General features: G+C 40.6%; 1 protein-coding gene across 1 annotated transcript in view; it reads left to right on the forward strand.

Annotated features, from left to right (window-relative positions):
- The first annotated feature begins 37 nt into the window (after window positions 1-37).
- LOC118329103 (disintegrin and metalloproteinase domain-containing protein 12-like) overlaps window positions 38-24,566 on the forward strand; it is a 70,342-nt gene continuing 45,813 nt past the window's right edge. The window contains exons 1-3 of the mRNA XM_035663075.1: window positions 38-228; window positions 11,516-11,637; window positions 13,945-14,018. Coding sequence (XP_035518968.1) covers window positions 129-228; window positions 11,516-11,637; window positions 13,945-14,018 — 296 coding nt within the window. The 5' untranslated portion in view covers window positions 38-128. The remainder of the gene's footprint in view (window positions 229-11,515; window positions 11,638-13,944; window positions 14,019-24,566) is intronic.

Consider the following 24,566-nt stretch of genomic DNA (forward strand, 5'->3'; position numbering starts at 1 on the left):
TTTTTTGGGGTGGAGGGTGGGGAGGGGGGGACTTTTGCACATCAGCTGTTGGGGGACTGTGGTTCTTGTGATGGTTGCGCTGCAGTGAAACAGTTGGCCAGTCCCGTCCACGCTTTCAGCCGGGCACCATGAATCCCGGGAGTCTGAAGTTTGTGATTCTGACAGCACTTCAGGCTTTATCTGTCTCCGTATCAGTGTGTGACAGCGTGCTCTCCAGATCCGCTGAAGGTAAAGGGAGGGAGGGGGGGAAGAAGATGAGGTGAAGATGCCACAATTTATTTCCTGTTGTATGAAAAATGAATGCGCAAAAGTAGTGAGTAGATTGTTACTTAATTGTTTTATTACTGAGTAATGGTTCAAAATGTAAAAGAATCCACCTGAGAACATGAAAAAAAAGCTTCTTTTTTTGTGCATCATGCGCACATTATCATTCATGCATCTGTCACTGTGCATTTTGCCTGCTGTCTATTCTACTCTGCTTATTCTTCATTCATGTCTTCCCTTTGGCTGTTTTGGGTACATCATGTTTTATGGAAGCCTTTGTTAGCGCACCAGACTTAACAGATCTGTTACACATGTTCGGCCAGAATGGAACATCTCCAGTGTAAACATCTTTTCTAAATTCGTGGATTTCTGTCATTCTCTCCAGTAGATCTGTGTGTGAAAGGCAGAACATCACATTTTAGCTCGCAGTCCAGTGTGTGTACCTCAGAGGAGGGCAGGCTCTCTATAATTGATGATGCTGAAACTCTTTTTGGTAATCAGTGGTAGCACTTGAGGCATTTTGCTGGCTGACTTCAGTTTTTTGAGGCACTTCAAACATACTTCAATTTCAATTATGGATGAATTCCAGGGTTATTTTAGTGGCACACATAAAATAAAAGTCACATTGTTGGTTTGAACTGTAGCCTGTTAGGAACCTGTAAATTGCAATTGTTTGTTAAGTTTATCACATCCCAGCAGTAAATGAAGAATAGATGCCTGAGAGCTCCGGGGAAATGTTCAATGATGATGTCAGTGTGTGTTTGTGTCTATGCCTGTGTGTTTGTCTCACACTGGGATTGCAACGCTTTGGGCTGTGGCTCATGACATCTCAGTCACCAGTGGTCCATGCCCTAGGTGAGATTAAACAAGGACACTGCACAACAGTGGTGAGCGGAGGAGCCTACAGAAGACTTTTACATCTAAACACGCTGCCAGTCACGACACTCACTGTGGAATCCTGGGAATTAATTACCAGCAAGGGCAAATGCTTAAAAAAAGTGTGATTCAAAGCATGAGGATGTTGTTCATTTATTCATCAACAGTTCAGCGTCATCAGAAGTTGGCCTTGATGGTTTGTTCCCATGGGTTCAGACTCGTCGAAAACCATCATCGCCACTTCATTTGTGTGTGTGTGGGAAAGTCTGAATGCTGATCTGTATTGGCAGGATATTTACCTACTTGGGGCTAATTTTGGCTGATTGGGATAAATGGATGGAGGGAGTGGTGTTGACAAGCTCTTATTTACACCCACATGAGATGGGGTTACATTTAAAGGTCAAAAATAATGAATATTATGGCTGCAACGATTATTTTCGTTAAAGATTAGACCGATTATTTTCATGATTAATCGTTTGGTCTATAAAATGTCAGAAAAATGTCTATCCTAGTTTCTGTCCCTAAAAAAATATCAGTTTAGTATGACATAAAACAGAAATGCAAGAAAATGGCATTCTCCATTTTTGCATGAAAAATGAATAAAACAATTAAATTCTTAATTAATTGATGATCAAAATAGTTGGCGATTATTGTCTGTTGTTCGACTAATCAAGTAGTCGACTGATTGTTGCAGCTCTAATGAAATGGTGTGAAAGGCAGGGTGATACTTGACTAAACGCTGAAACCATCGACTGATGTTCAAAAACGTAATCAGCAACAATTTTTAGCATTTTAGCAAGCAGGAATGCTAAATAGTAGCTGTTTTCAGTCTCTCAAATGTGTTTTGAGAGTAATGTGTTTTTCTCTGTCCTGTATAATTTCAAACTGAATATGTTTTGGACAAATTGAGTTACCTTGGTCTTTCAGAACTTGTGAGTGGAATTTTTTTGGGGGACTATTAATGGACAAAATGATTGTTTGATTAATGGAAATAATTAGTTGCAGCTTACTTCATGTTAAAGCATAATGAGTGGGAATCATTAGTGCTCCCTTTTTTATGAGTCTCGACTCTGTCTCCAGACGGTGCACTTTTGTCTTTGCTGGCAGGAATTCAAGGCTGCTAAGAAAAGATTCAGCAGTTCAACTCCATGCAATGTCATGTTACATATTTCATGACACCACTACTAGAGCTTTCTTGTTGGTTTTCCGCTCTCTGTCTGTCTCGTGCATGTTTCTGTCCTATAGCTGGGGATCATTTGTGAATGATTTCCTCCGATGGTTGACACACTTAGTGTCAGCCAGTATTTACTAGCCAGTTGTACTGCTTCAGCCAACATGACTCTCTCCGCCTAGAGCGCTGCATGCAGCTTGCGTGCTGCATGCTCAGACAAATGAAAGTTGAGCTGAGAATATATTTTTGGACTGTAGTAAAACATTCCTTTAGCAAACAGTGTCCTCCCTCAGAGAGACATTATCACCATAATGTGACCCATCTCAAGTCAGAGGCATTTAGTATCTTTTCAGTATGAATACATTCAGATCTTCCAGATGAGTTGTTCAGGATAGTTAAGACCCAGGAGGCTGGTAAGAAGAGTTGGCCGATGTGTGGTTGTGCATTAAGTCAGATTGATCAACCAGTTGCTGTTCCGCAGTGGGGATATTTATATAGGAAGGGGAAAATAGCTGGACTGTGCTCATGTGGCCTAACCCTACATGTGTTGCATTAATTTCTTCGAAGCTGCTTTGGACTCATTTGACCCCCCTCCTCCCAGCAAAAGTTTAACACATGAGCCGAAACCTGATGCTGGCTCTGGACTTTCTCATTGGACTTTCACACCCAGACAGGTCAGAGTTGAGTTCAGCACAGCTCTCCCTGAGCGTCTTCTCTCTCGTCTGGACAGAGGGCCCAGTTGGCTCAGATATCTCTCGTCAGTGTCAAATCTATCTGGGTTAGTTCACGTTCCACCCCATCAGTGTTTAACAAAAAAATACTGACAGTTCAGCCTGTATCTGGCCTGTTCTTGTGTTCTGTTTTGCAGTACTTTTAGGTGTAAATAAAGCTATTCCGCATGCTGTTTCACTGGAATAGATGTGGTTCCACCTGTGTTCTCGCTCTCTCTCTCGACAAGTCAAAATTTCTGCTGTGAAAAAGGTCCATTAAAGGGGAACTTCGGCAGATGTTTACCCTAGTCTTGATCACTAGAGGGTCCCGCGAGTTACTGCTCTGATAGGAAAAAAAAGAAATGGACCAGAATTTGGGTTCTTAGGCATAACTTTGGGAGTTCCTGCAAGCGTGTTATAAATGGCCAAGAGCTTCCCAAGGGGTGTAGTTAATAATCACCGACTTTCGCGCTGGTGGGATATCCTAAAGAGTGCCTTTTTGCCGTTGGGCTCCCTCTAACAGATCAAACAACGCATTGGTTAATGTAAAATGTTCTGGTGTCAAACCAGTGGAGATTCCAGACGGGCCCCTGTACGTGGAGACAGAACAGACGATTGCAGTTTTTTCAACGGTGACTACGTTGTTGCAGAATAACCGTACAAAACAGTACTGTCGCCTCCTGTTTTTTCCAACCCGGCTCGGGCCCCTTTCACGAAAGCCCAGAATTAATCGAGTCCACGGAGGATAATGCACTTCGCGGACAAAAAAAAAAAGTTTATTTCCCCCTTTAATTATTAAAATGTCTTTTTCAACATTTTACTCCTCTTGATTTTCACATTTTCCTGGCAAAACAAATTTTCTTCTTCGTGCGTTTCCCTCCAACAAGTGAAATCCCACGGGACTTCAGCGCGACACTTGTTGCAGGTAAATGCAGAAGAAGAAGAGAGTGGAGAAAAGTTCCCCTTTAACACCTTTTAAAGTTGTTGGCTGTTAACATGTTATCAAAGAGTTGCATATGTTCTAGCTGACACAGAGCAACACTGACGAATGTAAGTTTTCATTCACTCTCCTTTTTGTTCTTTTTTGGTCTCCACCAACTCCTGAAAGAAATATCTAATCTTCAATTACAGCAGTTAGCATACAGGTTTATCAGAAACCTTTTGATGAAAACAGCTACATCTTTTACTGGAAAACTGGGTTGATGAGAGTGGAGACTGAACAATAAAGTAAATGTACCGTAAAACCATAATGAGTATGTAGAGCTGCAGAGTTGGGAGAGGTCTGTTTGGTTTTATATTAGATGTAGTCATTCGATCCATTGAAAAAAAAAAATTGATTAGTGGAGTTTTATGTTGCAGCATTACCAGGCACACTGGAGGTCAGCAGTGTCGCATGGTGAATTTAAAGGAGCAGAATTTGTTGATGTAAGTTGAAGAAATCAACAGATTTTGTTTGGCCACTTGGGGGGCAGTAGACCCCAAAGCTGTATAACACAACATTCACATATTAACACCATATAGAGTTGTTTTGGTGAACTTAGTATTAGTAGAGTTTTAGTAGTTTATGTCACAAATTTTGACTTGAAGGGAAAATGAAACTGTACTTTTCACATTGTTAATATAGTAATCAAGAACAGGAATCAATTGCAAATTTACTGTACACACACTGTCGTTACTAAGGGAAACATTCCCAGTTTGACTAGATTCCATATGAACTTGCAGTCATTGTCTTCCACTGAGATTTAAAGCACACATTCATATTGTCTTAGCTCCGGATAATCTATCTTCCAGCCTGGCATACAGCATCCGCCTTCCCCTCCCTGTTCTGCAACGCAAAGGAAAAAGCCAGAATATGTTTCCTAATTGGCAGACATGTTAACAGGAACAAGACAGGTCACCTCCTACCTGGGTGAGTTTCTTACACATTGGCCCGAACAAAGTTCTGCTGCTGCCAGTTGCTTTGTCTGAGCTATATTCCACAGACAGACCTGTGATGTATTTTTAAGTGAAGTTTCAAGCAGAATCTTGACCAATCCGTGACTGTTAAAAGGTTGGGTTGGTGGCTTTAAGGTTTTCAAATACCCAATGAAAAAAGAAGTTCTTTTTATATTATAATATCAAGAACTCAATGATGTCTTAGAGAGAAAGAAAAACCAGCAACTCTTCAAATATTGTATGGAGCCTGGGAGGTGTCATTGAGGGAAAAAAAAACAGAACTAATACATGCGCACAAATAACTAATTCAAGAGCACGAATCATTAAATCAAGAGCACGGATTACTATTATGAGAGGACGAATTAATAAATCAAGAGCACAAATTACTTTTTTATTCTCCATTACACCTACCAAAGCCAGAAAAATGAATGTTTTGCATTTTTGCTTGATAAATGATTTAAACAAACAGAATTTAAATATTAACATTAGTATTGCTGTAACTCTGAGTTATTTCAGTTTCATCACACACTAATATCTGTCTTTGTTATTATCCTGCTCTATGTGTCTTTTAAAGACAAGATCTCGTTTGAGGTAATGAGATGGTTGCCAAAGCACACTGTACAATAAATTGAGGATCTTTAATGATATAACAACCCCCCTTTTTTATTCTCTTTCTGTCTTTTCTTCTGTGGTTTGAGGTTTTGTTTTTTAGTTTTTTAGTGCTTTGAATGTACGCCAGACATGTGCTTCCCATGACAGAGAGGAGTTCCAGGATGCTATAAATGAAATCGTAGGGACCATATTAACAAGCTTTCACACAGCTCTGCTCTAGGAGCTCTCCTGCACTGACCTTTGTTGCGAAGGCACGCGGGCTCCATGCCAGGCAGCGAGCAGAGCTCTTGCACAGGGGGAGGCGTAACGGTGTCACCCGCCAGGGGCGTAACGGCACCGTTTCTCGGACAACATTAACCTCCCGCTGAGCCAAGGAGAATTTCTGCTGCAGGACCATCTATTTCCCATTGAGTAATTATGTGCTGACATCAGGCTAGTGTGACAGTAAATGAATTCTGCATACAAGGTGGGGGTAGAGAGACAGAGACAGAAAGACAAAAGAGCTATTTACCAGTAGAGGGAGCCCAGTGTTAAATAGCTTGATTATGACCCTAAAAATGCAACAAAAAAAAAAAATCTTCCGCCAATAAATCCAACCATTAACAACTCTCATTGCTGTGAATTGCTTGACACGCTACTACCTTATTAGATTTGATTTAAGGAGACCTTCTTTCCAGTTTGTGTGGATTCCTATTACCATGATGTCACCTACAGGTTTCTATGTTTCCTAGTGCAACCCTCAGGGTGTTGACATAATGTCCCCCAAATGGGTCAGATGTTTACTGTGGAGTTGAGCCAAGACTACCAGGCACTTTTCACCTTTGCTCTGTAATCCCTATGAACCCTGCACTGTGGCTCGAGGAACAAATTACATGGAGCAAGCTGAAGATTAGTTGATTAGGTGATCAACAGAAAATGAAGTCCTGCTTCCTTTTCTTTGTCTCATATCATTTAGGGATGCAAGTTATCATTATTTCAGGATCAGTGTGTAGGATTTAGTTGCAGCTAGCCATGGATGTTCTTTTTACAGTTACATTTAACAGCAAATGCTCATATTTGACCAATGAATTTTTATTTTACTCACTTGTTGAAAGTTGAAATGGAATATGTTTGGGTTTTTGGATGCTGGAAGATGTCTTGGGCTCTTGGAACTTGAGATTGGCATTGTTCACTCTGTTTCTAAAATAAAGGATTCTTCGATTTATCAAAAAACAAATCAGTAAATAATGAAAATAATGATTAGTCACAGGCCTAGAGAAGATGATGAAGGAGAGAAAGAGATAAGGACAGGCAGCAGAGTTCATTGCTTTTGTCTCCAAGGTCATTTATGAAAGAGTGTTCTTGATGGGTCCTCTTTGCAGTGTATCATTCATCATTTTATTCCCAATCACCATTCTGTTTGAATTAACATAATTTGCCCTCTCTGATTAATAATAAATTGAATTTGTGATATGCCTGTCAATCACAAATTATTAAATGAACAATAGCCATAAACATTAACCAAGCTTTCCTCTATGGACTGATGTCAGAACTAACTTTTGGCTCAGAAACTTTGTTGGATCCTGTCCCAAATCCCGTCAGTGTTCTGATTAAAGACATCCACTAAATCTGGATAAAAATGGTTGTGGATACATAATGAAGTGATGATGAAAAAGTGATAATTTAATTATATTTGCTTTATCAAGAACACACTTCCATATGGAATCAGAAAGAGTTTTCTTTCGTCTTTTTACCTTTTTTTTTGTCTTTGTTGTGTCATAGTTCTGCTTGAAACAGGCAAAATTAAACTCATCGCTCTGCTCTAATTAATTCCACATGCTCTTATTTCAGGCACATTTCCTTCTAGAGGTTTGTGTAACTAGACTGAGTAACTAAACAGTGTCCACCCGTGTCAAACAATGCTGGAATCATCTCAAGTGTGTCTCCTCCGCACTTCTTTTTGTACCATTCAAGGGATTTTGCATGTCAAAGAGTCTCACTCGAGCTGCCAAAGGCATTGTTTTTCATTTTCAATGTGACGAGATTGCTGTCAAAGTGACTTTGGAGTGTCTCCTTGTGTGCTTTTCCTGTGCCAGCTATCAGCCAAGGGTGACTGTGATTACGAGTGCTCTTTATTGATGTGTGCACGTTTGTGTAGCCTGTATCCCATCTCAGCGAGGACCTGCGCATATGTGGGGGGCACGGCCTCATCAAGTGTGTAGAATGCAGATGAAAAGAACAGCATGCCATTTGTGTTCGAAAAGCAAAGATTGTTATGAATACATTATTTCATGGTTGCCTGTCAGGGAGTGAGTTGCGGTTGGTTGCAAGAAAGCAGGCTCTTGGGTTTAATAAAGCTGAACAGTTGTTGGTTTGTTTTGGTGGAACAGAGTGAGGGGGAAAGAGAAGGGCGTTGTGAAAGGCTGGGGAGAAAGGACGTCTTGAGAACCGCAAAGAACTGAGGAAGGTCATCTGTTCCCTGGGACCAGCAGCTCATAGGCTGTGGAGAATGCATTAAGTTGGGAGTGCTGATAAAACCAGAGGATGATTCACTGTGAAATACCATCAGAAAATGTAAGCTACCCCAGTCAGCACTGTTTTAGTTTACCCGGCTAGATGTCGGGGTTAAAACAGGCCAAAATTTGATTGAAAAGTGAATTAAATATGGCTGTCAAAATGATGTTAAAATAACAGATCTTACCTAGATGTCTAAAAATGTTCCATTTATCAACCATCCTAGGCATGTCTTCACTGGGTTATCATAAAACCACTGCTTTCTGTGAGTAAGAAGATAATAATTTGGTCCTTTCCAAGTCTCTAAAAAATACTCAAATAAAACAGGGAAAAATTACTCTTTGATTGATGTACTCATAACCAACAGACATATGCAACCAGTGGTGATGGGTAACAACTAGACCAAAATGCCAAACGCTGACCTAGGCTGCAGGTCCCTAAGCTTTTGTCTTATGACCATTTATGGCCAAGCAATGCCTACCTCCTCATCACAAGTCGCATATGCCTATGAGCAGTGAGGAGTTAAACCAAAGATGTGCCTTTTTCACACTGTTTGAGTGTGGCTGTTTTTGTCCTGAAGAGGTCAAACTTTCCAATAGTTCACAAGAAAAAAAAGCAAAGAATTGAGGTAACTAAAAAACACATCATTTTGAGTAACTGAAACGTTTTTTCATCGTCCATCTTGTTAATCATCTCGACAACAAAGATTTATTTGGCGACCCCTTGGGAGATCCCAATCCCCAGGTAGAGAACTCTGACCTTGATGTCTAAAAAAGTTTTCAGTCAAATTAAGTTGCCTTGATGCCTTTTGACCTGCAAAGCACTAAATCTATGCTTAGTGTGAGTATGCTACACCGCTGTTAAGTAACAACCAACCAATCATCTATTGCAGTGTGTTTGCTAAAACAACAAAACAATGGCTGTACATATGGCGTACAAAATAGATTTTGTTATTTCTTCTTAACTACGCTGCTAGGGAAATTTATTACTTTATTCAGCCACAGGTCTGTATCACATTTCAGTCACCCACACGCGAACACACACACAATCCTCCAACCTAGCATTGACTTTATTGAAGCAATATAAATGGCACAAACTCTCCTTGTATACGCTGGAGCATAAAGGGAGCTGATCATGGCCAGAACTCTGCTTTATTAAGACCTCTGTTTACACTCTCCTTTATTGAACGTATAAATAAGGCCTTAGGTTCTGGTGCCACTTTTACCGCTCCCTAAATGCTTCTGGTGGTTCTTATGACATTTTAGCTAACAAAAGCCACTTACACACTCTGCACACCACAGCCCCGCCACACTCCAACTTTACCAAATGTCTCTCCCAAGCACGTGGAAATAAAAATGACCCTGCAGACTCTTTCCACTAATATAATGCCATTTATAAGCGGGAATTAAACCTCATAGCACACCACATTAACAAAATGGTTATTCACTTGCAGACTTTGAAGTCTAGAAACCAAACACTGTATAGCTGTGAACCTCGTCTTCAAAGTTGATGTGGAGCATGCCACAGAAAAGGCAATGGTCGTTCCATCTGTGTGTCAGCCTCATAAATCGGCTAACCACAATGCAGACTTGACCTGTCTCTTTCAAAACTCCTCTCTGTTTTTTCCCCTCGTCTGTTGTGTTTATCCATCCGTACTTTTCACCGTCATGCATTCCCTTACTCAGCATGCCCACCTCCCCCAGACGTTGTGGTTTTCTGGGACTAATGAGGGTAGGATGCTTCTCCTGCTGTTGTGTGCGCTGTCCCGTCCTTGCTGGAGCCTGCTTCTCATCATCAGGCTAGAGCTGGATGAGGACTGCTGAGCTGGTCACCTCTGGCTCTCCGCTATCAGCTGGAGCTCCTCTGTGATGAACTCCAGAGTGGTGGTTTCCTCAGAGGAGAACCAGAACAAAAGCTCAGATGGGGAGCATGCTGCCTGACCTGCGTTATTAATGCTGGATGATAAGCAGACTCAGCAATTTAGCTGGGTGAGTCATGTGCAGAGAGAGAGAGAGAGAGAGAGAGATGTGAACCTCGAAGTCTTGAATCTGCTGGTAATAATAATCTGTGATGAGTGTGTCCCATTGAGGGCGTTTTGTGTTTATACGTGTTTGAAATGTGATTCAAAATTAAGAAGTTTCAAAACATACATAAATTATGCTCCGACCACACGCATAACTTCTCACAAGTTCACTGACATCATCCTCAAACTAAATCTGTTACCCTGCTGTTTGGAAACACTCAGTGGAGCGTTAGTGGAAGAAAACAAAAAATTAAAATATAAAAAAAAACAAAAAAAAACAAACAAACAAACATTTGATTTAGGATGTTTGCACTGAAACAAATGGTTCTAACAACCCCTGCTGTTTTAGTGAGAGACCCAAGCTCTGAAACAGCTTCCCTACTGTGGGGAGCTGATTACTGCAGGAACCCTATTAGCAATGTCCTCCAGTGGCTCACTATTGCATTCTGACTCTCTGTGTGCTCATGATGTACTATTTAGAGTGATTGCAGCTTCTGTCTCAGTTATAAGTGGTATGTTTGCTCAGTATAGTGGATGTTTTCCCGCCACTTCATCTCTTGCCGGCACGCTTGGGGACGTCAGTATTGGATTTGGGGACGGATATATTCTTAAATGACGGGCAACACAGCAGAGCTCCGAGAATTGTAGCCATTTGGAGGCTCAGTTAACACCCTGTCAGAACAGAGAGAGAGAGGAGATAAAAGCATGCTGGGAACAATGCCCCAAAGCTATGTCTAATCCCTGCACTGCATCCTGGACACTAGCCCTGTGTTAGGAGTTATCACAGCAGCAGCAGGAGCAGCAACCCCAGTTCCTACTTGCTCAAAACTCTCCATTCCTGAAGAACTGTGGAGATTTATGCAGCTTGAGTGGCAGAGGGGGTGGTTACGGTTTCACCACAGGCTAGCAGTTCACATCGCTTGATGTCTGAGAGTGCTGATTAGTGCTGTTGTATTTGTGTCTTAATGGCAGAGGAGACAGGCTCCATTCTACTGACAGTCTATAAAAAGGAGGTGAACATATGTTCAGGAAGGGCGAGGATGTATAGGAGATGGCATTTTGTCAGCATAGATAATTGTTAGTTATGAAAAACAAAACTATTCAGAGACCATTATTTGTGTGCTGTGACACAGAAAAACCCATCAAATATAAATACTGTGATTTTGTTGAAGTGATACTTTATATTACAAGGCAGCTGTACTGTCAGATTGTGTCCTGATGTTGTTAATGAACACCAGGCTCAGGCCTTTAATAGCGAGGCGGAATTCATCAGTATTGTTTGTAGAAAATGAGTTTAGAAAATGTTCCCATTGTTTGTGTCCACAAAGATGGACATGGTCCGGTTTTACAGATGCTGAGAGAATTCAGAATAAAGGGGAACACTTTGAAGTTTTGTGTTTTTTCACATGGTATTTATATTTTCTCTTACAGGGAATCTTTTGAGCACGACTGTTCAGCACAGACCAACAGCAAAGCAGAAACACTATGGGACTACAGTACCTCTTCAGCTTGTTGGACGAGACTGGAAACCAATCAGCCAGCTCAAATCCCAGGTGAAGAATAGTGGTTGAGCTAAACAATGTCTTTTTAAAATTTTTTGCACTGCTTGTTCTTTACAATGCCTATTTGTCTATCAAACACTGGCCCAGATATCTTTATATTACTGAGCATTGTGCAGATGACTCCTAATGATTTGGGTTACACTCCAGAGCTTTCTTCCTGCACCACCATTAGACCATAACCTTACACACATTACACTGTATTTTATATTGCAGCAGACATATTGCCATGGTGTTGAACAACAACCAACAACCATTTTGATTTTAACGGCTGTATGACCATTAGTCTCATGTCAGGAAGAAAATAAAACTTTTGGCCCCACTAATGGGAAGACCCTTAGTGGGGGTTCAGACCGAAAACAGCCCTGCGTTCAAACAACACAGGGGGCATGTTCAATCTTTTTGCTGGAAGACTTTATATTGTTTTGCCACTGTCACTGGACTGGTCTCATTCATTTTTCATTCAGGCATAAAATTGGTCTGGATGTGGCTTTAAAATTGCTTTGTGTTTTTTATGGGCAGCCCATAGAGGCTATAGTGAGAAGGTAAATCTTTTAAAATAGGGTTTACTCTTAAACTTGTTGCATAAACATTTGAACTCAGATTAAATCTTAATTAAATTTAATCTCAGATTGGAGTCAATGTTAACACTGAATCTTCAATTTATAACTGCACTGTATCTAATCAAGCGGAGTAAAATGCAACTGATTGTAGATACTGAATTGATGGTTAGTAAGCTTATAATTAGATGTATTTGTCATTGTACAGGCTAGCCTCCAGTCTTGATCGGTTGCGCCCATATCCCCCTACTCAATACCGCCTCAAATTAACATTTCATTAATAACATTAATTTGGATGCACATTGTCGTAAAAATGTAATTATCCTTAAACTGCATGGTGCATCTTATTATTAGTTTGAGGAAACCTGCTCACATGTCAGTCAGCTAGATTAAAAGGTACAGGGCCGCATACAGTGGTGCATTTTGGTGTTGAGTTCAAACACTGCTGTACAATATTTGCATCTTAGAAAGGAAGAAAGCACTACAAATCCCCCTGGAACATTAATGAAATGTTTGAAATATGGGATCCTTGGCTCTGCTTGGTGTTATAATCCCAGACTTTACAAAAACAAAATGCATGGCTGCCAGGCAGACTTAAAAACACAGCTTGTGTTTGCAGGTTGTGTTATTGAGTCAATTCATTTGTGAATTAATTTGTTCTGGCTTAACCAAACAGACATGGTGCTGCAAGGTTTCTTTTGGATGTTATTACCCCAAAATACAAAACAAAACCTCAAATATATAATACTCACAATGAAGGTGAAATTAAGTGCTAATTTGAATATATTACTCCCTTAATAACAAACCCAAACATACACATGCACTATCTATATTGTCCCGAAGGTCGCCATAAACATTTTGCAGTGTAAGGGAGGTCAAAGCACGCATATAGAAAGCTGTCTGAACAGATCGAGCTGGAGGCTTGTGCAATGATACTGCCTAAAACCTTAAGTGTTCTGCTTCCATATCCTCTTATGATCCACTAGACATTCTTCTCCACGGGGGGTGATGGATGACTTAACCCAGAGCAGTACTCCTTTCCACAGTTGACCCAGATTGAACTATGTGTTTGAAATGTGTGTGTTTTGTGTGCACGGTTGCCCAGCGATATGGAGAATGTGGAGGATTTTTTGTGTTTCTGTGCCTGAGTGAGAGCGCAACACACGGGAGGAGAGAGGTTACGTGTTGACATGTGGATGAGTGTTCATGTGTGTGGGCGTATGTGCGCACATGCAGCCGCATTTGTCGAGCAGCACAACTGACAGAAGTGATGTATGACTCGGTGGCACTTCATCTGACTCTAACAGAGACACATGGTCCCTCTCAGTGTTGTAACTCAGGGGTGCGAAGACTTGTGGCTTTCTGCAGGATTAATGTCAAATGGAATAGAAACATAAAGCTAATCCTCTCAGCTCTTGTTCTAAGATACAAAGTCGCTTCATAAGGATTTCCGACAGCTCTCATCAATTGAAAACAGTCGTCTCGCAAGTTTCTCACAGTGCTGGGTGGCTCAGTCACAGTCTCATCAGGATTCTAACTGAGGTTTTTGAGAACTATTTGCTGTTTTTTTTATTTCAATGCCACACAGAGCACAAATTTCATTTATTTCTTCCATTTAAGTATCCGCTAATGCTGCAACACTTGAACAGCAACCAGATCCATCTTTCCTCAGTCAAAATGCTGTCTGCCTGACTCCAGAACCAATCTTTTTCATCTCCTCTCCTGTCTGTTGTCTCATCAGAGTCACCCTGCATCACTGAAGCTCCTGATTGAAGCGGAAGGTGAACAGCTGCTCTTGGCTCTGGAGAAAAACGAGTAAGTGTTCTCTCTGTTCATACTTGGCCTTAGCTCGGAACTGAGTGCTTTCTGGAGTACAAATGGGTGACATATGCACTGCCCAGGGGCTACAGCTGGGGCTGTAGCCAAGTTGTGTGTCACACATAACTGCCAGGGAAAGGAAAGGAGGAAGTGTTTTCTTGTTTTGCACTGCTAGCACGGGCATGGCAGTGCTCTCTGCGCTTTGGTCTTGTGTGCTGAAACAAAGACTTAAAAGACAGAAATTCCTGAATACATCAGCCAGACATTGATGAAAACCAACATCTTCCCCCTTCTTCTCCCTGTATTTTTCATTTGATCTATTGACATAACACAGGGGAGAAGGAGCTTTGTTTGAACACAGCACACACTCCTCACTCTGTATATTAAGATACTGTCAGCACAGTGTCAGCCAAGGGACTGGCAAGTAGGAGGAACATCATTTGAAAAAGATCAGGTTATCGGAATAGGTGCAGTTTGACGTAGCTCTCTCTTTGGAGGAATATTTGTCATCTTTGCATTTTTACACAAGGGCTGACTGAATGTGGCCTCGGTCTGAGACAACCTCTCAGTCAGAGTCTGTTGCTGAGAAGAATAGGACATGATTGATGGAGCAATATGTTTTCCATCCAGCTCTGCTGCCACACATGAGCAACCAGGAACAAGCAGAGCTGTCTGTGTGATAGAGAGAAAAAGGGAGAGGGAAGCAAAGAGAGAGAGAGAGAGAAAGAGAGAGAGAGAGAGTGGATGGGTTTTTATGTCAGAGTCAGCCATGAATCTCACTTGTTTTCCAGACTTAATATATGTAAATTCCACCTGCAGACTGTGGGACAAAGCTTTCAACACCAGCGACCGCAATTTTATGGCTTACCTACTTTGAAAATATTTTGATGGGAAATCACACTCAGTCTTTTCTGTTGAATAACATTCCCGCTTTGCACAGGTGGGGATTTTGCAAAGCTGACTTGCAGATTGTCAAATTTTCACCAGCCCCATTTATAGCAGGGAATTACGTTCTCTTACAGTAAAAACATTTCATTTCAAAACGGGAACTAAACTTTTCCCCTGTGATCAGCTGCAGTGGAAAAACAACCTGCATTCCCATGTACTGCTCGCATGATCCACATCCAGTGTGGCTGTCATCGTTGTCCCATAGCATTAAATGTAAAATACACAGTTGAGCTCAAACCCCGGGCCAAGAGGAACAAACAGAGGCAATAGAGAGGTGCAATCTAGATCTTTCTAATAAGCTTGAGCATGATGGAAAGACTTTACTCAAACAAACCTCCATGTGTTCCAAATACCAATCTGTCAGAATTTACTCTCAGCACTTGCAGCAAGTCTGAAGAACAAGGTTTAATTACTGGCAAGGGTTGAATTCATCTGTGGATTCCCACACACCTCTGCGATCAGTCAAAATACTACCTTAAAAATAGAAGCTACTTCATGCCATGCGTGTTTGACAAGACGAATCACAAATAGGACGTGGATTTGAAGAGGATATGTGAGTTTGCTCTGCGGATCAGTGCACCAGAGCCAGAACTGAACCTGCTGTGCTGACATTAAGCGAAGGTTCTTGTCTGAGGTTGCTGGTAGACTGGCTGTGTGCCGCTGATGAAATCCAGTTGTTAAAACACAGCCGGCATCAGTAGAGGAGGAATAAATGTGGTCCAGAATGAAATGATTTCAATTAAACCTCCGGATTTATTTCTGTTTTCTCGGATCTTTGTTAGGAACAAAACATGAGCGAGGTGTGCCGCACAGCTGAACATGATCATTTCTGTTGTGTTGAGAGCTAGGTGAACATGCTCTCTGTGAATTCACATCAACCTTGGGGTGTAATAGAGAGCAGTAGAGGGTGCCTAGGAAGGCTGGGGTGTGTGAAAATGTTATCACAAACTCCTTGGAATGATTACATTTTATTTTTTTGTTTTATAGAGAGGAGCATTGCTTTTTTCTTGTAAAACTGAATTCATCCATGTTTAACTAGTGTTTTTAATGCCTGAACTAAAGACCAAAAACAATAGAAACAGCCAATCTAACAATATAAATCACATTTTGTGAGTCTGTAGTTTCGTTTGGTGACTTACTGTAAGGGTTAGAACTTTGACATTTGAAGGTCTTATGTTTAACCTTCAGCTCGATCCCTGTTGTAACTGTGTTGGCCTAGTAAACCAAACTTTGTCTTCACACAGCTTTAGGGAATGAAAATCTTCCTTAATGAACTACACACAAGTAGTACAAGTTTTACACTACAATCTGTGACTTTTTATACCCATTTGAATTTACAACACAAATACTAGAATCTGAGCACCAGATATCAGTCAGTTTTATTCATATTCATTCTAATTTCTAGTAATTTGTCTCTTAATTTGACAGAGACAAATACTCAAAAAAGAAGAAGTGTACTAGTGACTTCAAAATACATTATTTCTTTTCATGATATTTGTGTGTGTTTATTTAAATTCATCTGTGGAATTCTCTCAGTGACAATGTCCAGTTCAAAAATCAAAACATCAAAAATAATTTAAATGTAACCTTATCTTTTTGATATTACTATAGTATTTCCGATCACTATCTGAAAAGATGTATGCTGTTTTGGATTTCTACTTGTAATAAATCTCTGTTTCCTGCTCTGATGGTAAGCTGTGTGGTGTCACTGTCACTGATGACATTTAGAAAGCCAGCAACATGATGAAAACTGTTCTTGATAGTACAAAGCTAGTGTGTTTTGTGAGCCAGCATGGAGCATTCTTTGGTGTGTCTGCTCCTTGGCATTAAGGAATGCAGAAGCAGGAGACATAGGCGTCAGATATTCCTGCAACATCCCCGGACACCCTTTGAAAGCAGCCTGTTGTCTGGATAGAAAGGGCACACGCTGCCTGGAGCAACATGTCAACCGTGCGAACCGGCGTTTCATATTATGGTTCAAAAGATGGCTGCCTGAAAGATCAAGGCCCTCTCCATGTGGAAATGCTGCCGTTTTATGCACCCATGTATTTCTGTATCTTCAAATTCAAAAATTCCAAATAAGAATATTTTTTAGTTCTCGTCTGTCATCCAATTGCATTACAGTTTCAACATAAAAAGATAAAATTGTGCATAAAGAAATAAAGGCACCTACAGATCAATCAAACATCAATCAATTGTCAATTGTGGCTTGGTGGGAAATAGCCAACAAATTACCCACAAAAAAGAGCTTATATTGCTACACCTGTGCAAGTGTTTTGATCATTAGCTACTCTGGTTCTCTCTGGGTAGTTGGAGAAACATGCATGCTGAAAAACCAACAGTGAACAAAGCCCCAAAGTGCATGTTGATAGTACAACTCTTCGATTTGCACAATTCAAACACTGACTGGAAAAGCTCCAGTTGTCTGTTTGTAAATGATGTAGCAACACAATGTCACATTTACCACATAGAGAATGTTGATAAGATAAGCCTGATCACTGTCATCTGCTGCACTGTGCCTCACCCCTATCTCAATTTCTTGGATCAATTTGTTAGTAGATGACAGTAGATGACTCTAAACAGAAACTTCACATGGTTTTTGCTTTGTTCTGTTATTACATTTCAAACCCATTTGCTCACAATGGCCGAGCCAGTTTGGGCGTGTGTGCGTGGGTGAATGAGAGACTTTGTGAAGCTCTTTGTCCTGCTCAGGTAGAAATAAATATATTCATCCAATTACCATTTTATATAAGTATATTCATTCCTTTTAACATTAGGAGAGGCATTCATTTATTCAGTTTCTTGCCTTGGAAAGAAACCCTGAAGCCAGTGCACATCTATATCAGTGGGGATAGTTGTTCAGCTTTGACCACTGTGTATGGAACCTATTCTGGCCAAGCTGTTCTAGCAACTCTTGCTGCTTTGTGGCTTTGAATGTGAGGCCTCCGGGCATATCAAGATAAGTCCCAAGCTGAGCAGGCAGCATGCTCTCCATCCATGTTTCCCTCTCTAATGGACTGCAGGATCACGGAAAGGAGGCCTGGGGCTCGTCAGCTGGATGGAGAATGTTCTTGGTTGCCTGCACTTGGAGTTTCCCTCCTGCTCATCATGTTGTTTGGCCTTAAGCATAAGGGTGTCTGGAGGGGTGGCTATCGATCTTTTGGAGTCTTTGTGCTGCAAGACAAACATACACAAAGGAGCACACACAGATGTGCATACACACACTTTAATCTGGCCTTTTTCCCTACAGAGGGCAGGCAGAGGATATGCTTCCTGAGTGAAAGGCCTGGCCGCAAAGTTCTTCTATCTCTCTGGCGTTTGGAAGAACAATAAAATTCAGCCTGGATAGGATCCAGACACAATTTGTCCTAGTTTGCGTATTGGGTTTTAGGGATGTTATTTGACTCCATATCTCAGGCTGGACTGCTGCTGGCCAGTGACCTATTGCTTCTCTCAAAGAAGACGTCCTCGTGTCTCACTGAAAACATGGACAGGAAACAGCCTCTCCTGGGGAACTGAACAAACACAAGGCTAAAGACGCCGCACAAATAACCAGCCCTTTCTGGAAAAAAAGACATCTCTGTGACCTCCTTTGTAGAGTTATTGTCTCTCGGCAGCTGAGCCACACACAGATTGTTTAAGGAACGTCAAACCGAATGACACCCATGTGTATCAAATCCTTCCTCTTGTCATGAAGCCAGGAGGAAGACAAGGAGTGTATCCCCATGACAGAAATAAAACAAGGTGGAAACACCCTCTTTTCTGGACTATACCCTTCTTTCTAAAGGTGAATCTTTGTATTGATTGACATGATGCTTGACCAATGCTTGACCAATGCAATCATGTTTAGTGGGAAATCTTTTAGTTTATGAGTATGTCATTGGAGCACACATGACTGTTACTGCCCCTAGACTATTTTGAAATGTTTTTAAGTTTTAGATATTTCTTATGTTACGATGCCAGTGTTTCCCAGAGTTTTATAGCAGTATGGCAACGTTTAAAACATGCCAACAATAAAAAGTACAAAGAATTACAGACTTTCAAATCTTACTCTTTCAACTTTCAACAGTTTTTATAAATTGTGAATGTGATTTTACCACATAATTGAAAACCAATTCCATTCTTCTTCAGCAACACTATTCTCCAATTCTCTGATGATTAACTGGGTGAAAGTGAAGGCTTCCCATGTTAAGATCTCATTAAATACTTTGTTCCCATAGTTATGAGTCATCCTACATTCCTTCAGTGTAGTGCAGGAGAGAGAATAGGTGGATAAAAAGGGGCACGAAATGAGAAAGCAAGGATGTGAGGAAGAAGTTTAAGGGAAGGGGAGGAGATGAAGATAAAATTGATGATTTTAAGTCTCCATCCACTAAGGCATTAAAGCTTGACATACTGTACATGCTCTCCCTGCTATGCTCCTGTAATCTCTGTGAAGATGACATTTAATTAGAGCCTTGCTCCTGATGATCTTATCAGAAGCCAACTGGTCACATCTGTATCCCCTGTCAGTGCATTATCAGCTTGTCATCTGACCTAGTAGCCAAGCATTCCCAGAGAAATAGAGAGGCAAGGACAGTTATGGTGAGTGAATTAGTCAGTGGCAGGTATGTGCTGTACATTATAGTGAATGTGAATGTGGAGAAGGCAACAGCTCAGTTCACTCACATTAACCATCAGCATGAACAGATAAACTCGCAAATATCAACCCTCACAAAAACTTGGATATTATGCAAGCTTGCACCAATGCTCGTTTATTCTCTCTCTTCTGCAAACAAACATATACATAAACTTTCTTTCACCAGCAAAATTCAAAAACATATACACACACACACACTGCATGTTCTAAAATTCATTTAGAACTACCAAACCTTATTTCCAAGAGAAGGATGCACCGGGGTTAACTCTAGCCTTTGTACCTTTCTTGCTACCCTCGTGGCTGCAAGGCCATGATATACTGTGATTCATTAGTTTCAAAGACAAGCCATGGAAATGGGCTCGTCTCTGTCCAGAGCCTGTGCCTTTTAACTACTTCCTTCAAAAGGGAATTTTTTGGAAGGGACTTCCCTCTTTTGAATTACCTTCTCAGAAGCTCCAATTATTTTCAAGCTTAGAGCAGTAATTAATAAGGTGAATTCGCTACTCCATGTTCCTAATTAATTAGGACGCACCCAGTAACACTGGAAAGCTCTTAGAGCGGCTTGTCCCTTCTTTCAGGATGAAGAAGAGCGAGATGCACATGCACAGTGTTCTTTAAAGTTCTATTCTGTTAAAGTGTCTGTATAAATGTGTTTTCACTGGTGTAGAAGCCTTCTATCCCAACCTAACCTTCAAGCTTACTTAAAAGCCCAAAAGCAACTCAGCCCACTTTCTCTCTCATGCTCCGGTTGCCTTATTTGGCCATTTCTACTAAACTGTAGATGACATTCAAGTTTAAGTAATTTCATTTAGTATTAATTTTTATGTTATATCTGAAGTAGCATTTTGTAATATGAGAGGGCTTTATCTTGTCTTCCCGTTTGTCTCTTCATTAAAATCAAATACGAAAATGAAAATTCCTCAGTGTTATACTGTTTTTACTTAGAGTTCCCCTCTGGTCATATTTTAAAACAAATAAAAACACTGTAAAACATGAATTAAAATCAGGGTCCCAATTAGAGGCAGGTCACCTCTAATAGCCTGGTGTGGCTACACGTTTTGAGCTGAGGTCTCAGTTAGAGGCCTGGTCTGGATTTTATAGAAATTATCTGAATGTATAAAACTTCTCAAAGCTCACCAGGGAAAGCCTGCTTGAGCGAGTTCTCAGCTGCTTAGCTCGCCTACACAAAAATAAATGTTCAAACTTTAAACATCATTAGATTCTCCAAAATTCAACCCTTCAGGTAATTCTACAAAAACCATGAGCACAAAAGTATCAAATGATAAAATGACTGATTCCTAATTAATATGTTATTCTAATTTGTATACAAGTAATATTTGTACTGCTTCAAATAAACAATCTGATTGTAAAAGGAATTAAAGGCCTGTTCTATATAATGACCTGTTCCAAATATAGGCAGGTTGAGTTCAGTGACTTAAGCAAATAAAACCCTGGGCTATTAATTGAAGGTAATTTAGCCAGTAATCAGCTTTGAATTATAATTTGTGTCTGATATAGTTTTCCCATAAAACATTTAAATTACCTGGTTACAAATTCTATTTGTTCTCCCTCATCGAAAATGAGTCAAAGATTTAGTGGCTGGACACAAGATGACTTCACTGTAAAGTATATTGTCAATGTATGTATACTAGAGGCTTCAAGTTTTCACATCACTATTCTGTTATCTGCAAATTGGACCATGATTGGCTCCCTAACTAGTTGTGGTGTCACAAAAGTTTCAGCAGATGAAGGTGAAAACAAGAACAGCTAATGTTAATTGCTGATGTATGTGTTACACTCATACATACATCATTCTGCACAGTGAAGGTCAAACATCCAAGTAAAGTTGAAATAAGCGACACACATTTTTAGATGGATGGAAGCTTTCAGTTCAAAACTGTAGAAAATAAAGACTGACTTTTAGATTCAGTGGCTTTTTAAAAAAGACCAGTTTGTGCAGTGATAGGGGTCTTTCCCTCTCCACTCTGAGCCTTTTTCCAGACGGACCACAGGGGTCTCAGGACTCCAGCTGGTAGATCTATTCCTTAGCTTTCCCCCTCCCCACCTTCATCACAAAGTACACCGCCAACTGAAGCCTACTGTCAGCAGTACTTTCTCTCTGGGGGCGAGCCATCACTTATTGCTTACCTTCACCAAAGAGCTTATGGAGGGTCCTGTAGATAAAGATGCCCTCTTTTTTTGTGATAGAAGTTGAGGCTGGGTTTAGCAGTCTAATATACATCCATTTAAAATGAAAACAATACTGTTTACAATGGGGGGAAACTTTTCATGGTTTTTCTGTTTTGGTAATCCATCAAATTAATCCTTAACTACCATAATCAAATCATTTCACTTAAGCCAACTGGGGGTTTGGTGCCTTGCTCAGGCATCCAAACTTTCCTCTTTAACCAGGCTGTGACCAACTTGTCGGAGAACATAGGAGCTCAGATTTACTGTGTGCTGTTGTGTTGGTAGTGCTCGGGATTTTAGAAACAAGTGCACCGTATTTGTGTCATGGAAGACAAGACAGCAAATAAAAAGACAACCAGACAGCCCTCAGTCTGTTCTTTTCCATCTTTTGTGTGAGTCACCTTTTAAGAGCCCGATGTGTAAGATTTCAGTGTTCAAGTAACAATAACCCATTTTATTCTACCTGTAAATGCAAGACAAGACTAAATGTAATAACAGGCACCCATGCGTCTTTTAAGATAAGATTGCATTAAAAGTTATGAACAGAGGGGATTTTGCAGGTAGGCCATGTGTTTCATTTCCAGACCTTTATGTAACTTCTTTCTAACATTTAATAGAGCATAATGTAAGGATTTAGCCACAAGAACATTTAAGACTTCTCAATATATTCCAGGCGGCTGAAAAAATGAAAGCACATATTATTATTATGGTATTATTTCCAGCTCTCCATTCCTCTTGTGAATGTGTTACCAAAAAATTATTATGCTTGAGTATGAGCATGACCTCATGTTTTATCCATATCTGCCCGTGACTCCACTAGCTCGATCATACATAAAAAGTACTATTTAGCTGGTGCTATGGGGCATTACAGAACAGCATACAAACTTAATGGAATTACATTTTGTTTTGTGTCTTTGACTCTCTATACATTATTATGAATATTTTTCTGAATATGTGGGAATATGTTGACATTACAGCAATACTGCAGGTGTCACAAGCCATCATCATTTAGGTCCCTTATGATACTGATACTGTTGCCCTAACACATGTATTGTAACACTCTACAACACATTACCATACCATTATCATTAAATGCACCTGTTGTCATCTATTGACTTGTTGCAGAAACATTATTGTAGATATTGGATATTCCCTTGCACACTTACAAAATCTGTTTTTATCATAACATTTTCATCCTAAAACAAATAAGCGCACATAACATTTAGCTAGTTTTGAAATTAAAAAGACAAATCAACAAAGTACTGTAATTTCAGTGTGCAGTTATATATGACAACAATAATCAAGCTTGCAGAGTAGGAACCTGTAAACATACTGCCCTTCCAAAAGTGCTTGCAATAATGTCATAGCTGTTGTATGTAGACATTTGGGAAATAAGCAATAAGCAAAATAAAATAACTATACCTCCAGGGGCTCATGTATTGCTGAAACGCAGCTATGAAAGTAGAGCATGTCTTTATATATTTGACTTGTAGGCCTATGCCAATAAGGAATAACATGTTGTTTTTACACTCAGTAAACAGTAACAGTGTAAGACAGAATCATTTGAATATAAATTGCCAGAAAATGTTTATTAGAGGTTCTTGGTTTAGTTTTACATAAACTAAACCAAGTAGAAACATAAGTTAGCCATCTTCATTTTGTTTGCCTTTTCCATCAGTTCGTCTGTCTTTCTTTTTTTTTTGCTGGCAAGCTATCTCTCCCTTTCACCTATTTAAGCAAATGTTCTCCATCAATCCGAGTGAAATCTCATTTTCTCAAGGTTCTGGGGTGCAAAAGGGAATAAACAAAAGCAGCCAAAGTTTTTGACCTCTGTGTCTGCTGACCATAAAGATAATAAGTCCAGGCTCACAGTCCTGGCTTCAATCCTCCCTCTGACAGACAGACAAATAGATTTGCTGGAGTTACAGTGTGAGTTAAAGCCAGCCGGGAGGGAATGCTCGCTCTGCTTGTCCTCCATCCTGTTCTGTCCGTTCTCACAGTCCACTGACCTTCCTGTGACCAGCACTCCCTGTGTGTGGGGTCACTGACTGAGCGAAGAAGCCACGCGTGGTCATCAGTCAGACAGTCAGATTTGGGCTGAAGGAAGTCTGTCTCTTTCAGCTGATCTAGGAAGGTTCTTTCCCCCCTTCTGTTGCCCTACACATGCTCACACAGTGCACTGTCCTTGTGAAAAATGAATGCTGGATGGAAAGCAAAAACAGCATCCGCTCCAGTTGACTAGCACAGCAAAATGCTGCAGCAGCAGTTTCCCCTTCTTTCCCTAAAAGGTAGTATGTCTACTGAAGAACCTCTCCATTTTTTTCCTTTTTGTGTTTCTGGTTTTGACTCATTTAAAACTTCAAATCCGCTCAATGGGAACCCTGTGTAGGTGTTAGAGTTCAGATGCCTCTTTCATCACTAAATTCAGCTTAGTGATAAAGGGAAATGGTGCAGAGAAAGTCAAGGACCTGGAGCATGGAGTCTTCCTCCCTCTCCGTGTCATGCAGAAAGCAGATGCTTTTGGGTTCCCATCCCACTCATCATTAAGGTTATGCGTCTGAGGCCCCACGGTGCTGAGAGATGGACACACAGGGAGTAGTAGGAGGCAGGGGAAGGATATGTGATGACTGGATTGGAGGTGTTTTTGCTTTGTCAGATGAAGTGTGAAGACAGTCCTCCTACCCTTCCGTCTACCTGCCTTCATGTTTCTACCTTCTTATTTTCTTGCCGTCAGCCACTTCTAATAACTCCCTGTTGGGGTATGGGAC

The sequence above is a fragment of the Morone saxatilis genome, unplaced genomic scaffold, assembly GCF_004916995.1.
Source record: "Morone saxatilis isolate NCDOM2014 unplaced genomic scaffold, NCSU_SB_2.0 Contig1, whole genome shotgun sequence".
NCBI classification, from domain to species: Eukaryota; Metazoa; Chordata; class Actinopteri; family Moronidae; genus Morone; species Morone saxatilis.